This window comes from Dama dama, chromosome 13, assembly GCF_033118175.1.
Source record: "Dama dama isolate Ldn47 chromosome 13, ASM3311817v1, whole genome shotgun sequence".
NCBI lineage: Eukaryota > Metazoa > Chordata > Mammalia > Artiodactyla > Cervidae > Dama > Dama dama.
This window is the reverse complement of record NC_083693.1, coordinates 65126907-65148338: the sequence shown is the minus strand read 5'-3', so window position 1 is coordinate 65148338 and position 21432 is coordinate 65126907. Positions and strand designations below refer to the sequence as shown.

Below are 21432 nucleotides of genomic sequence, written 5' to 3'. Positions count from 1 at the left end.
ATTTACAATCAGTAAAAATCCTTTAGTGGAAAGGGTATACTTGGTTAGAAATAAACATATCAGAAAGTTTAATTTCGCACTTTAAACTGTAACTCTTAATGTTCTCTTCCTGTGTGTTTAATAATGTATATTGAATGATTTATAATTAGAGTGTAATTTTTCAGTTAACGAGTAAAGTGTTACAAAGGCATGTTGTTGATGAAAATATTTTAGATTTAGGTGGTAGTGATAAGTGCATAGCATTATAAATGTACTAAAAGCCACTACATTGTACACTCTAAAATGGTTAAAATGGTAAATTTTATGCTATGTGAATGTTGCTCGAGAAAAAAAAAATATGACTACCAAAGGAAAGCATGTTTGTTGTTTATTTGAAGTTTTTGTGAAAGGTAAAGGAGAAATGATACTTTTGCATGGCCTCCAACTAGGGGCTACTACAGAAGAAGATGCCAGCACCATATGTCGCTTATGATCTTAACTTTGGGAGCTTGTGCTTATGTAGCAGTCTCACATCTCTATCTAGGGTGAGCCCACCCACCGGTGTGATTTCCTCTATATAATTCTGTGTTTGTCTATATAGTGAACCCAAATCAAAAAATATATATATATTTTAAAAATATTTTAATTTGAAAAATTAAATGCAGGTTTCCCTTTCCTCTCATTTTTGAAAGCTTTATATAGATAAATTTACATACCATAAAGTTCACATGTTTGAAGTGTTCAAGTCAGTGTCTTTTAGTATAGTTAGAGTTGTTCTGCCCACATTTTAAAATATTTTTAAAAAGTAAAGCTGAACCTGCCTTCAAATCATTTTATAGTGATCCTTTAGTATACTGCTGCCAAGTTCTAGGAAACAAAAGCAGTCCTCCTATCTGATTCTCCTAATTTAATCTGTGGCCTGCAGAAGCCTTTAGAAGTTTCAGATTTGAAATTTTTTTTTCATTTATTTTTATTAGTTGGAGGCTAATTACTTTACAATATTGTAGTGATTTTTGCCATACATTGACATGAGTCAGCCATGGATTTACATGTGTTCCCCATCCCGCTGATCCCCCCTCCCACCTCCCTCCCCATCCCATCCCTCTGGGTCTTCCCAGTGCACCAGCCCTGAGCACTTGTCTCATGCATCCAACCTGGGCTGGTGATCTGTTTCACCCTTGAATAGTATACTTGTTTGAATTTTTTAAATATAAAAACCACTACTATTAATTTGGGACAGTTTTGAAATGCCGGTTATACGGTCTATGCTGCTGCTTTTCAGATTCTAAATTTGCAAATTCACCTACTTGCTAAAATTTATTTGTGATCCCCAAATCAGTGCTCATGACACTTTTAGTCATTTGCAGAGATGCACAGAATGACAGATTTGAGTTCCCTGTCATACGTTTCTAGCTTATGGTGAACAGAGTGATACGCTGCCATCTTAACTTCAATTCTCAAACAAGTGGCCTTTTCGTAGTCTTTTTAGTGCTGTGTTTTTTATATCTTAGTAGGATTTTCTAGTAAACCCACTGTCTAAGATAGCCTCCAAGTGTAACACTATTAATACTGTCTAGTGTTCCTAAGTCCAAGAGGGCTATGATGGGCCTTATGGAGAAAATGTGTGTTAGATAAGTATTGTTCAGGTGCATGAGTTACAGTGCTGTGGGCTGTGAGCTCATTGTTAATGAATCAACAGTATATACTAACAAGGTGTCCTTAAACAGAAACGTACATGAAACAGGGTTTTGTCTTCATTGGCTGACAAAAATATTATGACCAGAGGCTCAAAGGAACCTAACTCTGTGTTCCCTTAGGAGCAGTGGTTCAGTATTCACTAATTGTTGTGGTGGCTTTATAGAACAATACCACCCCAAGTAACAAGAACTGAGTGTATATAGTGTTCCATAATCATCAAAGGCTTATTGATGTAAGGCTGGTAATGATATGTCATATTTATTTGGGGCAGATAATGAACATCATTGATAAAGTTTCCATTGTTCAGTGGTTTTCTGGCTGGGTTAGAATGGGAGTCTCTTCCACAGAGATGAGAAGGAAGCTGCACGGACCAGACTGCACCTTTATTTCAGTCACTTTCATGTATAAGGTTTCTGCCCTTACCTGTTATGTATCTTGGGATTTCATGGAATATTTCGTTTGAAAATAGGACACCACTACTTTGAGAAAAAATTTCTTTTGAAAAGCAGTGCCTTATATACATATTGAAGCCAAAGCATAACAAGGCAAGAACAAAAATGCTTTTCCACACACTGGCAACAATTTTAATAAGCCTCTCAAAAAACAATATCTCTTTATCACATTATTTAAGGGAAAATACCAGTTTACCTGTAGTATTTATGAAAAAAATCCAGCATTTATATTGTGAATGATAAAGATCTTATTTTTAAGCAAAAAAAAAAAAAAATATATATATATATATATATAGCCCCCTAGTTTAAAGATGTGATTAAAAATTCCCCATATATGTTATTTTCCTTCCCACCTCACTATCAGAAAGCATATATATACTTCAGATCTTCCTCTTTCACTAATACCCCATGGAAAAAACATGTATTCTCTGCTGTGGACAGTGGAAATATATTACACATGAACTTTTATGCATTAACATTTCTGTGGAAATTTAGGAGACTCATAAAATTCTTAAAGTTAAATAGAGTGTATATTAGGTTTTGCTGCTTTAAGGTATCAGGTGATATAATTTTAGATACTCATTAAATTCCTATTAAATCTATATAGTAGCCTAATGAGCATACTCATAACTTACAGTTAACAGAAATAACATTTGTTCTGTATTACCCTTATTGTAAGTTATATTTAAAAAAAAAAAAAAAAAAAACTGGCCCCAAAAGTGAGGAACATTAAGAAAAAGCCCTTGATCAAACTAGATTTTAATAGATTGTTGTTTTTTCTCCTTTGAATTAGTATGTAGAAAAGTATTCTGTCTTCTTTAATGCAGAACAGTTATATAGAATGTTACCATACTATTGACACCATGCTTTTTCTTTGTCCAAGAATATCTCTATTAAGGAAACTTCTTAAGCCATAAAAATAACTTATTTATAACACTTTATGAAGCAGGTAAATTTAATACGGAGGGTTACTGAAAGTATACTTAGAGAAGAAAGAGAACCTTTCTCTGGAAATTTGGATTTGAGTGGAGACCTCTCATTTTCTGTTTCTGTCATAGAGCCAAACTTACTGAGTGGCACTGCTCATAGTGTGAACAAGAGAGGAGTGAAAAGACGGGACCTAGACATCGAAGAGCTTAGAGAGATCCTTTCCTCTCTCTTACCTTTTGTGCGAATTGAACACATCTTGCCTATAAACAGTGAAGTCCTAAGTGATGCAGTAAGTATCTTTCTTCATTTATCCCTTTCATGAAAATAATGTCTTTTTTTTTTTAATCATTGTAAATAATTTCTCCTAATGGAGTATCGTGAGACTAAACTCCATGAAGACAGAGAGAGATGTCTGTTTTGTTATGTCCCCAGTATCTGGCACATGGCACAAATAAATGTTTAGTGGATGAGACTTGAGTTGGGTGTATGTCTTACTTTTGCAAAAACATAGTCTTTAAATGGAGTTAATCCAGCAATTTATCAGTGTAGATCAAGTAGTCCTCATTTTAAATGGAAAGAGTAAAAGTTACCTTTGGAGACTCTCTTAAGAATAGCAGTAAATCAGAGAGCAAGAGAGGAATAGATTGTTCAGTGTAAAAGGGGTAAATGAATCCTATAATTGTGTTTCAGGTAAAAATTAATGGAGCTGACTGATCATGTTACTTTCACAATTTTTATGTGAATTTTTTTAGACTATAAGAATTGCTCCAGTTAATGGTTGACAACCTGGAGGAGGAAATGGCAACCCACTCCAGTATTCTTGCTTGGAGAATTCCATGGATGGCGGAGCCTGGTGGGCTACAGTCCATGGGGTCTCAAAGAGTCAGACACGACTGAGCGACTCTCACTACTACTGTGGTTGGCAAAAATACTCTTTACAGATTGGTTTATAACTTTAATAAGATGCTGTAAACATAATAGTTTTTTTCAACTGCACAGAAACATTGTAAAAGTCATCTGGGAAAAAACTGATAAGAATTTTTTAAGTTATAAAAGAAAAAATAAGGATAATAAAGAGCCAGCTTAAAACTAAATATTAAAAAAAACTAAGATCATGGCATCCACCCCCATTACTTTGTGGCAAATAGAAGGGGAAAAGGTGGAAGTAGTGACAGATTTCCTCTTCTTGGGCTCCAAAATCACTGTGGATGGTGACTGCAGCCATGAAATCAGAAGACAGTTGTTTCTCTGCAGTAAAACTGAAAAACCTAGACAGTGTGTTGAAAAGCAGAGACATCACTGTGCTGAGAAAGGTCCATATAGTCAAGGCTGTGATCTTCCCAGTGGTCACATACACTTGTGAGAGCTGGACAGTAAAGAAGGCTGAGCACCAAAGAATTGATGCCTTCGAACTGTGGTGCTAGGGAAGACTCCTGAGAGTCCCTTGGATAGCAAGGAAATCAAACCAGTCAATCTTAAGAGAAATCAACCCTGAATACTCATTGGAAGGACTGATATACTGAAGATAAAGCTCCAGTATTTTGGTCATCTGATGCAAGCAGCTGACTCACTGGTAAAGTCCCTGATGCTGGGAAAGATTGTGCACGGAAGAAGAAGAGGGTGTCAGAGGATGAGATGGCTGGATAGCATCACCAATGCAATGAACATGAACTTGGGCAAACTTCAGGAGATGGTGAAGAACGGGGAAGCCTGGCGTGTTGCAGTTTATGGGGTCACAAAAAAGTTGGACATGATTGGGTAACCACACAACAACTCTTCCATAATGTAAAATATATTTTAAAACTCTTTAACAGTCAGTCTGTGATGTTAGCATAATAGAGAAGACAAAATAGCCCAGAAGAAGATCCTAATTAATATAAGAATTAAACATATAATAAACAAGCTATCACAAACAGTGCTACAGTAACCCATCAGTGGGGGAGGGAAGAAATGTGCTTAAAGTTAAATCCTCATTTCACTTGCACACAAAATTAATCCATATTAGATTGAAGAATTAAATATTAAGTTGAAATATGGAAAAACTAGAAGAAAACAAATGTTTATGGAATCTCTGATTAGAAGGATGTTCAGTCTCACTAGTAAGCACATATAGAGTAAAGAAAGCAAAATAAGACAATAAGTTATCACTTTTTTACCTATTAGGTCACTAGTTTTTGAAATAATATTACTGTCTGATAGGGGAAGTGTAGCTGGTACATTGGTAGCATCATCATTGGAAATAACCTAAATGTCTAATAACAGGGGAAGTAAGTTATAGTATAACCACTTGACAGAATATTTTGCTGTCCTAAAAAATGTGTGCTTTTATGTATTCTAAAATTTAGTTAGGTAAAAATTTATCTAAAAAATATTGGAAGGAAATATATCAACAATACTACAGGTATAACAGATTAGAGTTGTAGGATTTTTTTGCCTATTTTCAAAATATGTCTAATGCTATATTTTATTAGTTAAACATTTTTAATGCAGCAATGACATTTGTTATATTTAGCAAGAATAATATTAGAGAAACAATATTTGGTTTCATTTAAAATCTGGGACTAAAACCAGATTCAATTTGTTTTAGAAAAATACTTTAGAATTTTTGTTTAATAGATTTAGAAAATATATAGCTCTGCTGTTAATATCCCATGCCTAACACATAATAAGTGTAGTGAAAGTCACTCAGTCATGTCCAACTCTTTGTGACCCCATGGACTATACAGTCCATGAAATTCTCCAGGCCAGAATACTGGCGTGGGTAACCTTTCCCTTCTCCAGGGGATCTTCCCAACTCAGGAATTGAAGCCAGGTCTCCCACATTGCGGGCGGATTCTTTACCAGCTGAGCCACAAGGGAAGCCCAAGAACACTGGAGTGGGTAGCCTATCCCCTATCCAGCAGATCTTCCCAACCCAGGAATCGAACTGGGTCTTCTGCATTGCAGGCAGATTCTTGACCAACTGAGTTATGAGGGAAGCCCAACACATAAGTCCCCAGTAAAAGTTTACTAATATTGGTTGTTAGCCACAGTGCTCTTATAGTGTATGTTAAGCACTGTGCCAAGTGCCTTTTATCTTCCTTACCTTCATTTCCTCCTCACAGCCACCTCATGGGCTACAGTACTTGATTTGTATTCTCCCAGCATAAATGTGGAAACCACAGGACCACCACATTTAGTTGGTCCTGCAGTGTCCCATCTCCAGGGCTGATTCGGGTCCTTGAGGTGACGCCCAGGTAAGAGGAGATGTCCATGGCCACATAGCTGTCAAAAGGAGAGTTAAGGTGTAAGCCCAGTTCTTCCCTTAGAGCCCTGCCCCTACCACTGTGCAGACTGGCTATCTTCGTACTATAGATACAGGCCCAAGGATGTGCTTGTTTCATCTTGTGGAGGATAGATTGGGGGAGGAATCAATTCCTAAGGAGTAAGGAAAAAAATCGGAGTTCTGAAAGTTAGTCTGACTCATATGTTTAATTTTGTTTCATCTTGTGGAGGATAGATTGGGGGAGGAATCAATTCCTAAGGAGTAAGGAAAAAAATTGAGTAAGGAAAAATATCAGAGTTCTGAAAGTTAGTCTGACTCATATTTTTAATTAATATAACTCTTGTTTTTAAAATATCATTCCTCTATTTAAAGAAAAATGGAAAGTTGTACCTTTTTATGGCTTTCTGAACCCTTTAAATACTTTTAAACATTCAAAATATGTTTAAGTTTCATGTGCATTCCTAAGTTCATATTTAAATGGTAAAGTTTGAACATGTTGACTTATAGTTATTTTTATCTTAGTTATATCGTGCTACACAAATGTCTGTTTCTCTAAAAAATAATTTATTTTTCAAGATGAAAAGAGGCTTGATTAGTACTCCTCCATCAGATATGCTTCCTACAACAGAAGGTGGAAAGTCAAATGCCTGGTTACGGCAAAAAAATGCTGGAATCTATGTTCGTCCTCGACTGTTCTCTCCCTACGTAGAAGAAGCAAAGGTAATAAACCATTTAAAGATGTTAAACTACTTTATTACAAACTATGAACACAAAGATATCTATTGTGGTATCAATTAAATATTTGGAAATAGCCTAAATGTCCAATTAATAAGGAAAGTGAAACTAAATTCTGCTTTGACTTCTCACCAGAGTAGTTTTCCAAAATGTTTAATTATCAAGCATGTTTTTATTTTTATAACTTAAATCATATTAAGTTGTATCTTACATTTTTCTCATCTTAGTTTTTCTTGCAGACTGTTAGCTTGGAAAAAACTTCTTCATTTTACTGAAATGGTCATCAGTATGTTATCTTCAGGGTGGGAAAAATGTTTGAAAGAAGACTGCAAACATATTTTCTTCCCTTTGTAAACTAAAGAAATGCCATGACTTCCTATAACATATTTCTGTAGTGCTGACTGTTGGAAATCGTATTTAGCTTTCAAAAAAGTATACAAGATAAAACAAAATTTCAGGTCTACTAAATAAAAAGTTGGCATTATTTTATATTGCCATTTATATTATAACATAAAGAACTCTCTAAGTAAATATGATAAATACTGCAGTATGAAATACTGCAACTTTATTAGACATGTTCAGCCAAGGAGCTTCGGGGTGAGCTTTTGAGGAACTGACAGTCTTTGAAAGTCAGAAGTCACCTTTAAGCTTAATGAAATGAATTAACAGGCAAAATAATGTGTTTGGATATAGAAACATAGTTACCTTAAAATTTTTCTCCCTTTTATTGGGAGTATCCCTAGTTTAAGATACATATATGAAAGGATTTGTGAGAGATTTATTGATGAGGTTGATAATCTACCCCTTATTGAGTAATTGACACTTTGAAAGTGAAAGTTGCTCAGTCGTGTCCGACTCTGCAACCCCATGAACGGTAGCCTGCCTGACTTCTCTGTCCATGGAATTCTCCAGGCAAGAATACTGGAGTGGGTGGCGGGGATCTTCCTGACCCAGGAATCAACCGGGGTCTCCTGCATTGCAGGCAGGTTCTTTACCACTTGGGAAGCAATTGGCACTTTAAATAATTGTAAAATGGGGTGAGGTGGGTGGGGGAGGCAGAATGGTTGGGCAAGTCTTTGGGTCAATGCCTAAAGTGACTTTGGGTCAATGCCTAAAGTCACTCAAGCAGCTGAGGCCTCTGTGGAAGGTTGAGTCTAGTGCTAAAAGGTCCATAATAAACTCGACTTACTCTCCTTTCTGCTGTCTCAAAGTAGAGCGGCCGCAAGCTAATCAGACAGTCCTGTGCATGTACGCATATGCAGTACCCGTGCATACGCGGATAAATGCCCACAGTAAATGTGGTGAATGGTTTTACATTATGCCATTTCGACCATTCTGCAGTTTGTTGAACTGGATTCCTCTGAAGCTTATTTAACAATTGTTTATGTATAGGTCTGTTGAATTTAATATCAGTCTTTAATGTTTTATATTTTGAGTATTTCTTATTGGCTAGGATATTTAGTCCATATAAACATTGTTTTCTTTATAGTGATTTAATGTATAATTTTACTTCTGATTCATTTTATTACCCTTCTTCAAATTTCAAATACTTCCGTTAAAGCAGACTTTTCAGAAAATGGTTATTTCTTTTCAAAGATGCTCCAAAAAGCTCTTTTAAACATTGAAGAGGTAGGAAAAAAAATTAAAGAGGTTACTTTCTCCTTTTACCACTAATTTTAGGCTTTATACACTGGAAACAGTAAATTAATTCTCTTTTGTGTGATGATGGCAGTAATCTTTCTCTAAATGTGATTTACCAAAGGTGTAAGGTTGACTAATTCTGTTAATACTGAATTGTTTTCAGTCAGTGCTAGACGAGATGATGGTGGAACAAACAGATCTTGTGCGTTTGCGAATGGTTAGAATGTCCAATGTGCCAGACACACTCTACATGGTCAATAACGCTGTGCCACAGTGCTGCCACGTGATCAGCCACCAGCAGATCAGCAGCAACCAGTCAAGCCCTCCTTCAGTGGTAGCAAACGAAATCCCAGGTAAGGCAGTTAACCTTGTGCCAGGTGTTTATATTCAAGTGAATAATCCGGTCATATTTTGTAACCCCTCTATATATGCTGATTCTTTCCACCTTCCAATACCCTTTATGCATTGTTCTCACTAAAGAATAAATTCTTATAAGCTAAGTTTTTTGTTTTGTATTTTATTTTACAGTAACAAATGTATGCCGTTTTTAGGTTTAGCTCAGGGTTTCTCAGCCTTGGCCCTTTTGACAGTTAGGGTTGGATAGTTCTCTTTTGTGGAGGCCGTCCTTTGCATTGTAGGGTGTTCGGCATCATCCTTGGCCTGTACTCACTAGATGCCAGTTGCACGTGTGTTTACATGTGCGTGCACCCACACACACCTTGTGATAGTCTCATGAAGCATTTTTATGTTTCTGCACGTTGCCAGATGTGCCTGTGGGGCAGAATTACTGCCTGTTGAGAACCCTGGTTTAGAGGAATTCAGATTTTTCATCACCATAGGGTATTTCTCACATTATAAGAGTCTTTGGGGAGAGTACTATCAACTTAGATCTTCAAGTCTATATATGTCCTCTCAAAATATGATTGCCATGGGTTTCTGGGAGATCGAGTTTCCCACGATCTGCTTTGTGAATGTTACATGCATTGTAATTCAGGCTTCCATCTTATTGTCTATTGATCGAGGTATAATTGTCATGTCCGAAAACATCTGAGCGTCAGTCAGGGCTGACGTTAACCAAAGGGCTGTCATGTCAGTTTCTAAAACAAGAAAATCCACGGAGATCTAGGGGGTCAGAAATGTATAGCTCCTGTCACTTACTATTGCAAGAGTCCAAAAAATCAGCAAACTATAGCATTACTGGAAATGATGCTATGCATTTTTTGCTGAGAAGTCTGTTTCAATTAAGGATAAATAAAAGACATAACGACGCAACTTTTAATTGAACACATTGGTTTTATTCCAGAACTAATCTCTGATTGGTTGTTGCCTTATCAGATTTGACCACTGTGTATTTATTTAATAAAGTGTACGTTGGATAAACAGTATGAAGGGAAGTATTTCTGTAGCTGGTTTGTGCAGCTTTTGAACCTTTGGTAATTATCATGGACTTTATCAACTTGAGTTAATACGATTGAGTAGCAGTATAATTTAATCTTAGAACTCACTTTCAAAAGCCCAAAGAGATCTACAATTAAGTGTGCTCAGAAAAAAAGGACTTGTCCTTCTGTTGTTTAATGAGACATGGCCCTATGCTTGTACCATCAAAATTCTCCCTTCCTCGCTTACCATGCTGCTGTAAGGCATCCAGGTTTTGGAGAGAACTCTTGGGCACATGTTCTGGCTCTGCCACTTTGTGTGACTTTGGACAAGACATTTACTTCCCTGAGCACTAATTTCCTCATCTGTCAAATGAGGATATCTCCTTTCTAGGGTTCTTGTAAAGATTTAAGGAAGCTCTGTGAGTAATATGGAGTTTGCATGACACAAAGTAAGCACTCCATAAACAGTTGCTCCCCTTTCCCAGAATTAATAATCAGTGACCACTCAAGTCATTTTGTCTCATAGGTACTTACAGACTATCCCCTCTTCCCCAGCCCTCTGCTGCATCCTTAGTCCAGGTTCCTAACCTGTGAACCTGTCTCTAACCTTATTCCCACTCTGGCCTTTATACCAGAGCATGGCAGACATCTTCTGTGAAGGGCTAGGTAGTCAATATTTTGGGCTTTGTGGGATGTGCAGTCTCTATTGCACTATGCTCAGCTCTGCAGTCATAGGCCAAAGGCAGCCATACGCAATACCTAAACGGATGAGTGTGGCTGTGAGTCAGTAAAACTTTATTTACAAACAGGTGGCAAAGTGGTTTTAGCCTACAGGCGATGGTTTGCCAACCCCTGCTTTCCACTCCTTTCAGAATGCACTTAGCACATCACAACTCAGATCCCCCACACAAGCGCCTGCCTGTTGTTCCCCTGATACAAATTAAATTCCTTGTCATGACATGCAGGGTCATCTGTGGTCTGCCCCTACCCTTCTTTCTTGCCTCCTCTCCTGTTACCCTTCCTGCTCGTACCGTCTCCTGGCTGCACCATCCGATTGTGCCTTGCTGTGTCTCACTTACATGTTTTACACATGCCTGGTCCTTCTGCTCAGAAAACCTTGGCTCCACTTTATTTGCCAGCCTGGTTTTCTCTCATTCTTCAAGACTCCAATCAGAGCTCACCTCGTCCAGGAAGCCTTCGCTGCCTGCTTCCAGTCTGGATTGGGGGCCCCTTCCTCCAGTTCCTTCAGTGTCCTTTGCACATCTTTCTCTGCCATCACTGACGGCCCTCTGCTGTGCTGGTTTATTTTGTTTACTTCGTTAAAACCAGAGCTCTGTAAGGATAGGGATCATGTCTTTTGTTCTGTGCACCCTAATACCTGAGTCTAATCCCTGGTGCATAGTCAGGACTCAAAAAAGTATTTGAATAAAAGAGTGAATATATTTAAAAGACTTTTGAAGTATCCTGAGATTCAGCAGAGAATATATGCAAGTAAGATTTTATTTAGGCTGTGAACTCATAATGCAGTTCAGGGGCTCTTTGGTATGACTAAGAGCCTTTGGGGCACTGAAATTTTAAAACCCTAAAAAAATAATTAGATACATATAAATTACTATCTTTCCTGGGAATTAAAATACTATCAAAAATGTATGAGACGATTCTGATGCAGAACACATGCTTTTTTTTTTTTTCCTTGCACTCAGCAGGTAGTCTCTTGGGTGGCTCAGGTACTGTGCCTATAGACTGTTTGTCTCCTTCCAGTTCCCCGTCTCCTCGTCATGAAGGACATGGTCAGACGTCTGCAGGAGCTGCGGCACACGGAACAGGTGCAGAGGGCCTACGCGCTCAACTGCGGGGAGGGCGCCACGGTCAGCTACGAGATCCAGATCCGCGTGCTGAGAGAGTTCGGGCTCGCCGACGCCGCGGCGGAGCTCCTGCAGGTGGGGAGCAGGCCTCCGCCCCCTCAAACAGGGAGTCTTGTGTTAGATCGCCATCAGATCAGCTGTTAGATCAACTGTTACTAATAAGGAAAATATTATTGGTATTCTTTTGGATTTTGTGATGTTTGTGTTATTTGTCATATTTTTGAAATTTGCAATGTGTGATTTCTAAGTCTAGACAAATAGCTTTGTACCTGAAAAAAATAAAATACAAGGAGCCGTGGCTGTCACTCAGGCAGTATTTTCAGACATCCCAAGGAGCCCTCATAGCATGTCCTTTTCTTTGTACGTGCTTTTTCAACTGTCCCTGGTGTCTTGGATGACCTGAAAGCCCCCAGTGAGGGGCAGTGTGGTAGAGTGGATGGGGCCCAGGCTCTAGAGTGAGAACTGGTTTTATATCCTGGCGATGCTGCTTAGCTGTTAGTTAACTTAGAGCAAGTTATATAACCTCTGTGCATATCAGTTTCTTTACCTGTAAAATGAATTGTGAAGATACGAGTGGCTGTATATAAATAAAGCAGCTGTGTGTCTTACACATAATGAGCACATAAATGGTGACTCCTGAAAGCTCATGGTGTGTACACCCAACAGAGGTGGAAGAGAAAGCAGAAAATTCTGACCCTCTGCTGCTTTTCTTTCCCTGATATGTCCCCCTTTTTCCCATCTCCTCCCTTTTACAAGTTTTTTTGCATGATAGTTCAAACCATATAAGCTTTTTGAACTAGCAGGAAGAAACCCATTTCTAATAATTATTTAGTACAAAAAACAGAAGTATTTTTGTATAAAATGTGTAATCTTCACAGCAACTAAAGCAGAGACTGTGATTTCATCTGGTCAAGTGATTGCATTGTTTTCGTGCCACTGACTGCAAACCATTTTAGCCTGAGTTTTCAAAGGGGAACATGGTATGGTGGCCCTAGGCAAGGAGAAGACCATTTGTAGGTTCTTGATTTTCAATTTTTACTGTAGTTTCCACCCCTAAAAGTCTTGTTTTTGTTCATTTCTGTTCTCTTTGCCATTCTAAATTATATCTTAATTTGATCTCTTAAATGTGTAAGTTGTATAATTTAAGTATCCCCATATGTTTATCAAAATATTAATCAAACTTATTCCTATATAATAGTATTTTGTAGTTTTTATTTCAGACTGAATGCGTACAGATGTTTTATCAGAAAGTTCTAGGAGGATCTTCACTTGTATGCCTTTTCTGCTTTTGGCTTTTAATGGTAATTTTATTTTCATACGAAAGACCTATTTGAATTAGGTTTTATTTGCTGTTTTTTATCAATCACATAATCTTGCAAGACATTACTGACCTGCTTTCTGGGGTATTCAGTTAAGCAGCTCTCCTTAATAGCTGTACTTTAGGCTTTGGAGGCTGTACTCTGCTGTTTTACATAGTGTTTTTAAGGTTATTTTTCCTTGAGCTTCAGGCCTAGAAAAATATCTTGTTGCCTTTTACTTTTATGGAATGTGGTTTTCTTAGGTACTCACTTAACTCTCTCAGCCTGTAAATTTCTGTCCAGGAAATCTGCTAACAAATATCTTAACTTTCTCCCCCTCCATTCTTTCTTAGAATCCTCACAAATTCTTCCCTGATGAACGCTTTGGAGATGAAAGTCCACTCTTGACAATGAGACAGTCTGGGAGAGGTCGAGTTAACAGCACCCCCACTGCAGAAACCATGTTTACAGACCTGGACTCTTTCGTGGCCTTCCATCCACCCTTACCCCCACCACCACCTCCCTACCACCCGCCAGCGACTCCAGTCCACAACCAGCTCAAAGCAGGCTGGAAGCAGAGACCTCCCAGTCAGCATCCGTCGCGTTCGTTTTCGTATCCCTGTAATCACTCACTGTTTCACTCCAGAGCAGCCCCTAAAGCTGGCCCGCCTCCAGTCTACTTGCCAGGTGTGAAGGCAGCGGCCCCTGACTGTGCCAGCACCACGGGGCTTGGGAGACAGACGGTGGCCGCCGCCGCCGCCGCCTCAGCAGCAGTAGCATCTGAGAAACAAGTGGTGAGTCCGCACTTCACTGACTTACCTAAAGGTAAAAGTTTCTGGAATGTTAAAAGTAATTTCCTAGGCCCCAGGAGTCCTACCTGGGACTCAGCAGTGCACAGAAGTGTAACTGACAAGCTGAAAGCATAGACTTATGGAGTGTGGAAATTGGAGAGAAAAAAAGAGTGTAGGTGGATGAGAAAGTCCAGAGAAAAGAGACAAGATGTGTGTGGTGGGAAGAAGTGAGTGCCTTCCCTTATGTTCACGTGCAGGTGTCTGGATGAGGTGGAGTTACTGGGCAACACAGGTGATGATGTTACTGGTTTCACAGTGTACTCTTCAAGCATGTGCATGTCTAGAGTCTGTTCTTGGCCTCTATTCTGTAGAGTCTGCTATTCTCCCAAAGGCTTTGGTGGGGCGGGAAGAGGAAGCTACTTGTAGCTGAGCATACCATCAGGAACAGTGTGGCAGGAGACTCCTCATTCATAAAAGAGGCAGAAAATTGACCCTCATGAGTGTTTCTGCCTCTAGCAAGCTGTTTGATCAGAGCACTCATTTAATTGGAAATCACAGTTGCCAGCTCTAGTCGCTAATAAATTAAGCGAGACTTCCTTGCTTAATCTTGCACTGCATTGAAGGTTGAATTTCTGTTGTATGTAATACATTTAAAAAAAAAAATATATATTGATTTTTAAGTCTTCCTGCTTAGTCACACATTATCAGTAGCATTCAACATAAGAGATAAAAGATACATATATTCAGGGAATCTCCATTGAAAGATGACTGGACGAGTGTATATCTTGAGTCAAATTATGGTCCTTCCTCACGTTTTACCCTTCTGCCTATTCTCCCTGCTATCCACTCCAACCCCTCAAAAAAAAAAAGAAATAACAAAGGTTAATAGTGTTGGATAAACCCAGTTTCCATCTTATCGGCCTGGGCCTCAGTGCCACAGTTGCAAAAATTCTACTACTTTATAATTAAATAAAACTCCCTTTGAAGGTAATTTATCTGTATGTTCCATGCAGTCCTGATTATAATAATGAAAAATTGGAAACTGCCTTAAGTTCTCACAGTGGAAGAATAGTTAAGCAGTCATGCCTCATCAATACAGTGGAATAGTATGCAGTAATTTAAATAGAAATCTCAAAGAAAATTTAGTGACAGTATTATATATGCACTAAATTTTATGAAAATTAGTATATGTGCAAAATTAAAAAGGTGAGAGAACTGCTTCAAAATGTTAATAATAGTGGTTATCTCAGTAGGGAAGGTTTGGGGTTTTGTGGGGGTTTTTATAGTTTTCTAGATTTTTATTATTCTTAAAATTAAGCATGTGTTTTTATAATGAGTAAATAAAATCAGTGAACATCATTTGAAAAAGAGGGAGTCACAGGCCTTTTTAACCTTCCCCCTGTTTTGTTTCTGTTTGCAGTGCACACAACCTGTGCTAAACGATCTAATGCCAGATATTGCCATGGGTGTGTCCACGCTGTCACTCAAGGACAGGAGGCTTCCAGAACTTGCTGTGGACACAGAATTAAGCCAGGCAGTTTCTGAAGTAGGACCAGGGCCTCCCCAGCATCTATCGTGTATTTCACAGAGGCATACACACACGTCTCGAAAGAAACATACACTAGAGCAAAAAACAGATGCTCGAGAAAATCAGCAGGAATATCCGGATTTCTATGACTTCTCAAATGCTGCTTGCAGACCATCCACTCCTGCCCCTGGCAGACGTACCCCCTCCCCTTCACAAGGTGGATATCTTGGTCCCGATTTGTATAGCCACAATAAGGCATCACCAAGTGGCTTAAAGTCAGCCTACCTACCAGGCCAGACCTCGCCTAAAAAGCAGGAAGAAACTAGGAGAGAATATCCACTTCCCCCCGACGGGCATCCACACAGACAGAAGAGTGAGCCGATACACCTCGACGTTGTTGAGCAGCCTCCCCAGCGGCCAGATTTTCCCTTGGCAGCCCCAGAAAATGCCGGCAATGGTTCAGCCCATGTCAGGGGGCGAGCAGCAATGGAGACTGACTTGACTTTTGGGCTGACTCCTAACAGACCTTCACATTCTGCATGTAGCTCTGAAGCTCCAGAAGAGAGATCTGGCAGAAGACTGGCAGATGAGTCCCTGGGCCATGTAGCTCAGCGAAATACAGATTTGGAAAGGGAAGATTCAATCAGCAGAGGAAGGAGGTCCCCGAGCAAGCCAGACTTCCTCTACAAAAAGTCTGCCCTCTGAGAGCAACCTCCAAGTCGTCCGTGCCTGAGATGTGAAACATCCCATTTTATGATGTAACCCAACAACTTAGAGACCAGTTTATTGATGCCAGCTGATAACTCAGTTTCACATTATTTTATTCTAGTTTTTGTATATACATGTTTATTAGACATGGCATGCTAAGAGGGTTATTTTGAATGCTGCATCTGTCTGTTTTGTGTTTGAACAGTTGTGTGGGAAAGCATTTTTAAGAACAAGCAAGCTGGCACTTTTTTTTTTCCCCTCTTTACAAACAATGGAATTTTTTTGCACTTGGACCTTTGTTTTATCTGTATTGGTTTTATATCAGTATGTTAAACTTTATTGCCACATTTAAAGAACTGTATTTTCATACTTTTTTGCATTTTACCTTTCATCTACCTATTTCCACGTGCATTGGATTGCACACTAAGATGTATTTTCTTATTAAATAGTTCTGTGTTTATTTTTTAATTATAGAAATTCCAAAGAACAGCACATCAAAATGCTCCTCTCTTTTCCGTAGTTGTTTCAGTTCAGAAACCTTCCTGCTCAGTCTTCATAAATCTCATGTCATCCTATTTAAATAAGTCCTGGAAGCTGATCTTCATTCCTCCAGCAGGAGCCCAATCAGAAATCCTGAAGTTTTCCTGGTTCAGGAAAGAACAAGGAGAAAAGCCTTCTGCGTCCAGGCAAAAGCTTGTTGTTTCATCCACAGTGCAGACTCTTGTTAGAATCACTGCAGGTTCTGGTCATGTGGATTAGAGTTTCACTAGATGAGGTTTGAAAGAGATCAGCTTTCTTGGAATCCTAAAGCAGTGGAATTAGTAACTTAAGCTTGCACTACGGGATCGCTGCTTCTGAGCATCAACTCAGCAGCTGAGGGGGGAGTGACTGCTTGCTGCCTTCAGTTGTCCTGCTCTCTGGTGGGGAAGAAAAAAAACAAAAGGGCTTGAGTTTTATGGATGTCATTGGTGTTTGTAAGTAGATGTTTTACGTGTTTTTCAAAGTGTGTCAGAATTTTGGTGTCCTTTAAAAAGTTATTGTATAATGCATAATGCTTTGTCACCAAAAAAGAAAAACCATTTTTTTTTTCCAGTGAAACACTACATGTCCTACTTGAACTCCACTGGGGACGCTGGTTTGGGATTTTACTGAACCACTGAGCACATGGGATCTTTTAAGATCCTTTCCCTTAGAAGGGCAATGTGTGAGCTAAGGACTGTTGTTTTCTTACTCTCCAATGTAAATATATTAGCATTTGAGTTTTTAAATCACTTCAACATTATTTGAGCATTCACTTTGTATTTTTACACATAACACCCAGCCGTAGCACTTAGAAGAAAAGAGACTTTCTGAGCACTCCCTCGCTTGAAGAATGTTCGGGAGCCTCCTCTCTGTGTATGTATATATACATATATACAACTCTGAATCACTCACACTCACTCTAAAACTATGCAGGGCTAGGGAGCCTTTACAAGCTATCATATAAATGAATTACATGCACTTTTAAGTAAATAGGTTTCTATTGGATGTCAACAACTCTGATTTTTCCCGAAACTGTAGTTTCTCTTACAGTCTCTTCCTACTTTACCCTGTGGATATACACTCAGGAATAATCTGACATTTTAAAAAATCCTAACAGTAGATAGTCTCAAAACTGGGAACATGTCAGTTGATCTGTCTACACCGGCAAACCGCTGCCTCTCGCTCCGCTGCCTGACTAGTTAGCTGCTGCCCGTGCAATCCGTCGATGTTGGCCACGCTGCACACCAAGCCCTGGGTCTCCCAGAGTCAGCACCAGGCTGCTATGAGATCAGCTGCATATCATCACCTCTGAGGTTCCTTTTTTTTTTTAAGAGACGGAAAACTTTAGGACTCTGTTCTCATTTTTAGGAGGTTTGACCTTTTGTAATAAGATGACGGTATCTTTTGAAACTAATCTCTGTTTGTCTCTCCTCAGAAACAAAAAATATTCATTCCATCGCATTCCTTAAGGTGTATTATGTACATGTGTTGACATGAATTCTTTTGATACAGTTTTAAATTTCTCTTCTGAATTCAGACTGTGCTGTGCTGTGCTGGTACTGCAATTAAGAGTGAGTAGATATAGTTGGTGGGGAAGTCTTTCTGATCTCCAACCTGTTTTTTTGTGTTTGTTTTTTTTAAAGACATAAGAGCTATTGATGCCCCACATGGCATATTTCTGAAAATCTATTAAATATTCTTTCATGTCCCCAAAATATAAAAGAAGTGACCCACTGTTAGTAGTTTTATTTAATTTATGAAGTTTGTTTTTAATAATTGGGCAGCATACCTGGCTGAACTGTGTATAGAGAGAAACGTGCTGTGGGCCTGTGGACTGCTGTGACTTGCAGAGGGTGAACAGACGTGGGTTAGGGTAGGGTTAATGGATTTTTAATGTGTCTCGTGAAATATGGTCAGTAGGGTAGGTTGAATAGCTATGTGCCTCTGGCTTTTGACCCCATCTCTTCAATCTTTTTTAATGCTTCGTAAGCATTAAAATCTTTCAGTGCTGTACTAAGATAAATGTGAAGTCTGAGTAAGATTGCTCTGAGAAATTAACATGTATAATATAAAACTTAGGCCGTAGGGCCTAGCGTTTTACTCGGTGTAGAAACTTCCTGAGAACCAAATCTCAACACACCAGATCTCCTCTTGAGGCCATGGACAATCAGGCCGTTAGACAATCGCCACTTTTGGGGCCCACCATGTTGAGGTTGGCGAATGCCAGCTAGACCCTGGAGTGGAAGCAGAGGATCCGCGTTTCTTCAAGATGCTGTTGGTCTTGTTCTTACATTTTTGTTTTAATTCTATGATCTTGATTAATAATTTCAGTTCAGAGTCATAGGTATGACTCCTAAGGGGAAAAGATAGCAAGAAAGGCAAAACATATTCCTGAAAAAAGAGTCGTTTGAATTGTTCACGTACCATGCATAAGCTTTCTCAGCGCCCCTGTAGCTTTTTCTAAGCACATCCCTAGACCTAAGCTCTCCTGACATTTCGGTAACCAGGTAGATTTTAAGGATTTTAAATGACTTCTTTTTATTTGAGTTATTTTTTGTTATTATTGAACTCTCTATGAAACTTTACCTAATTCTTGTTTATGCCTCCTTAAAAAAAAAAAAACAAAACCTGTTCTTCATTGGGTTTTCTTTGGATTTGTTCTTCAAACTTGAGTAGCAGTGGATAGCGCTTGTCCACTGATGGATGGAAAACAGCACGTGCAGTCTCAGCAGAGGGTACAAAGCTGACCCCGCCGTGTGTCGGTCTCTAGAGGTCTCAGTAACAACTCGGCAAAATATGTATTTTCATGTTTAAATCTGCCTTTTAGGGAAAATAAGTTTCGTGAAACACTTGTAAGATACCTGTTCACAATTCTAAAGCATTTATGTTTTTATCTTAGGACTGAACTCAAAGGGAAATGTTTGACTTTTTAATTATTTGGTTGACCTTTAACTTACTGTTGAAAGTTACTATTAAAGCAGCAGTGATGGGTGCTACTCCCCGTTCTGCAGTAGTTTACTTTGTCTACTAAGGAGTTTGCTTTCAAACCTCATTACAGATAACCTTACTAAAAGAGTTACCGTCACACACTAAAGGGTATTGTGCTATTTTTCCATTAACACTATTGTATAAACAATGTTCTATGAAATGTTAAGTTGTCTCTTTGTCCTGTTGATTGCAATAGCTGTTATGTAATTGTTGTATTGGCAAGTCTTTTGATTTTTTTTTTTTTCCCTCTAGAAAACCCTCAGACCATGAGTCTCAATCTTCCATATTCTGAATATTATAATGCTGTGGCCATTTCTGTAGAAAGATGACTCGCAAGTGTGTATCTTGAAAATAACCTCTTGTGTTTGAGTGTTTACGTGGGTTCTGTCTTAAGAGCTGAGAGGAGCTCTGGAAGCTTCATGGTGTACCTGCACATGACTGTGTGTGTGGGTTCGATGGGCAGGTGGGACGGAACCTTGCCCTTAGGTGGGGTGACTGAGAGAGAGATTCCTGAACTCCACTTGCTGTTTATGCACCACGTCTGCACTTGAGAGAGGTGGTGTCTTCTACAACACTGCATTTCTTGTGGTTGTGCTGTTACTGGTATAAAGTCAAGTGCCTTCAATGCTAAAGGCTCAGAAATTTTTCTTAAAACTGATTTCATGTCCTATGCAAGTGTTTTCTACAACCTGCATAACCAGTACTTTGTAAAACTTGTTTACGCTTCGACTGTACATAGTGTTTTTTAAAGAAATACATAGTATTTTTATTTAGGTACCTCCGAACTTGAACTCGTCTGTGGGAAGCATTGTAAAACGATCGATCCATTTCTCTTTTGAGTACCATTACGGTTGTACAGAGGTTTTCACTGGTTCTATTTTTCTACTGTTACTGACAAGCATGTAACACTGACTTTATCCTACATATAGTTGGCGTTTCAAATAAATGGCTTGGATAGAACCCGCTGAGTTGGATACAGTCTGTTTTAGCAGGTAGCACACAGTCCTCAGTTACAGAAGCGATTTTGTCCCCACCAGCAGGGTAGAAAGTGGGAGGTCTTCTAGAGGGACTTCTCCTCTGTCTCTTGGCCTTCAGGTATTCAGAGACTTGTTAAGTATTAATGGATTTCTTGGAAGTAACCACCTTCTCATTTGATTCAAGTTCAGAATTTCCTGTGATGTCACTGGGGGCATTCCTGAGAGATTTCATTTTACACTTTAAACAAAAGTAACTTGCGCAGGGGCCGCCACAGGGACTTCAGCATTCAAAACACATGAACCCAACACCTGGAATGAGTCAGCGCCTGGAAGGGCTGTGGTGAGAGACACAGATACATGCCAAGGTTCACAGGCCTCCAAGTGTCAGACACCTGGCTTCGATTCAAACTCCAAGCATTAATTAGTACTTTTCAGTTTGAAAGGGGAATGATGTCATGATCTAGAGCCTAGTTTTCTGGAAAAAAAAAAAAGAAAACATGTAAAAAAGAAAGCTTTCCAATTTGCATTTTGTTAAATCACTATTTAAAACTTTTATTCATTTCACTAATAAGTTCCATCCTAGCATTTCACCCTTTGTTCCTCACTATGGCAGTTCTCACAATGTTTTATAACCATCTTAGGTTTAACTGTGGGGTATCAAGATAAAACCTAAAGT

At 38.9% G+C, this 21432-nt stretch overlaps 1 protein-coding gene across 4 annotated transcripts in view; it reads left to right on the top strand.

Annotated features, from left to right (window-relative positions):
• The window catches only part of BTBD7 (BTB domain containing 7), a 90774-nt gene extending 70035 nt beyond the window's left edge, over nucleotides 1-20739 (top strand). For 3 of the 4 annotated variants that reach the window (XM_061159331.1, XM_061159332.1, XM_061159333.1), the window contains 7 exons: nucleotides 3188-3348; nucleotides 6901-7044; nucleotides 8864-9053; nucleotides 11841-12019; nucleotides 13153-13245; nucleotides 13596-14036; nucleotides 15454-20739. In XM_061159331.1, the coding sequence (XP_061015314.1) occupies nucleotides 3188-3348; nucleotides 6901-7044; nucleotides 8864-9053; nucleotides 11841-12019; nucleotides 13153-13245; nucleotides 13596-14036; nucleotides 15454-16266 (2021 nt within the window). In that variant the 3' untranslated portion in view covers nucleotides 16267-20739. The remainder of the gene's footprint in view (nucleotides 1-3187; nucleotides 3349-6900; nucleotides 7045-8863; nucleotides 9054-11840; nucleotides 12020-13152; nucleotides 13246-13595; nucleotides 14037-15453) is intronic. The other variant, XM_061159334.1, reaches the window with a different exon arrangement.
• The last annotated feature ends 693 nt before the right edge of the window (nucleotides 20740-21432 follow it).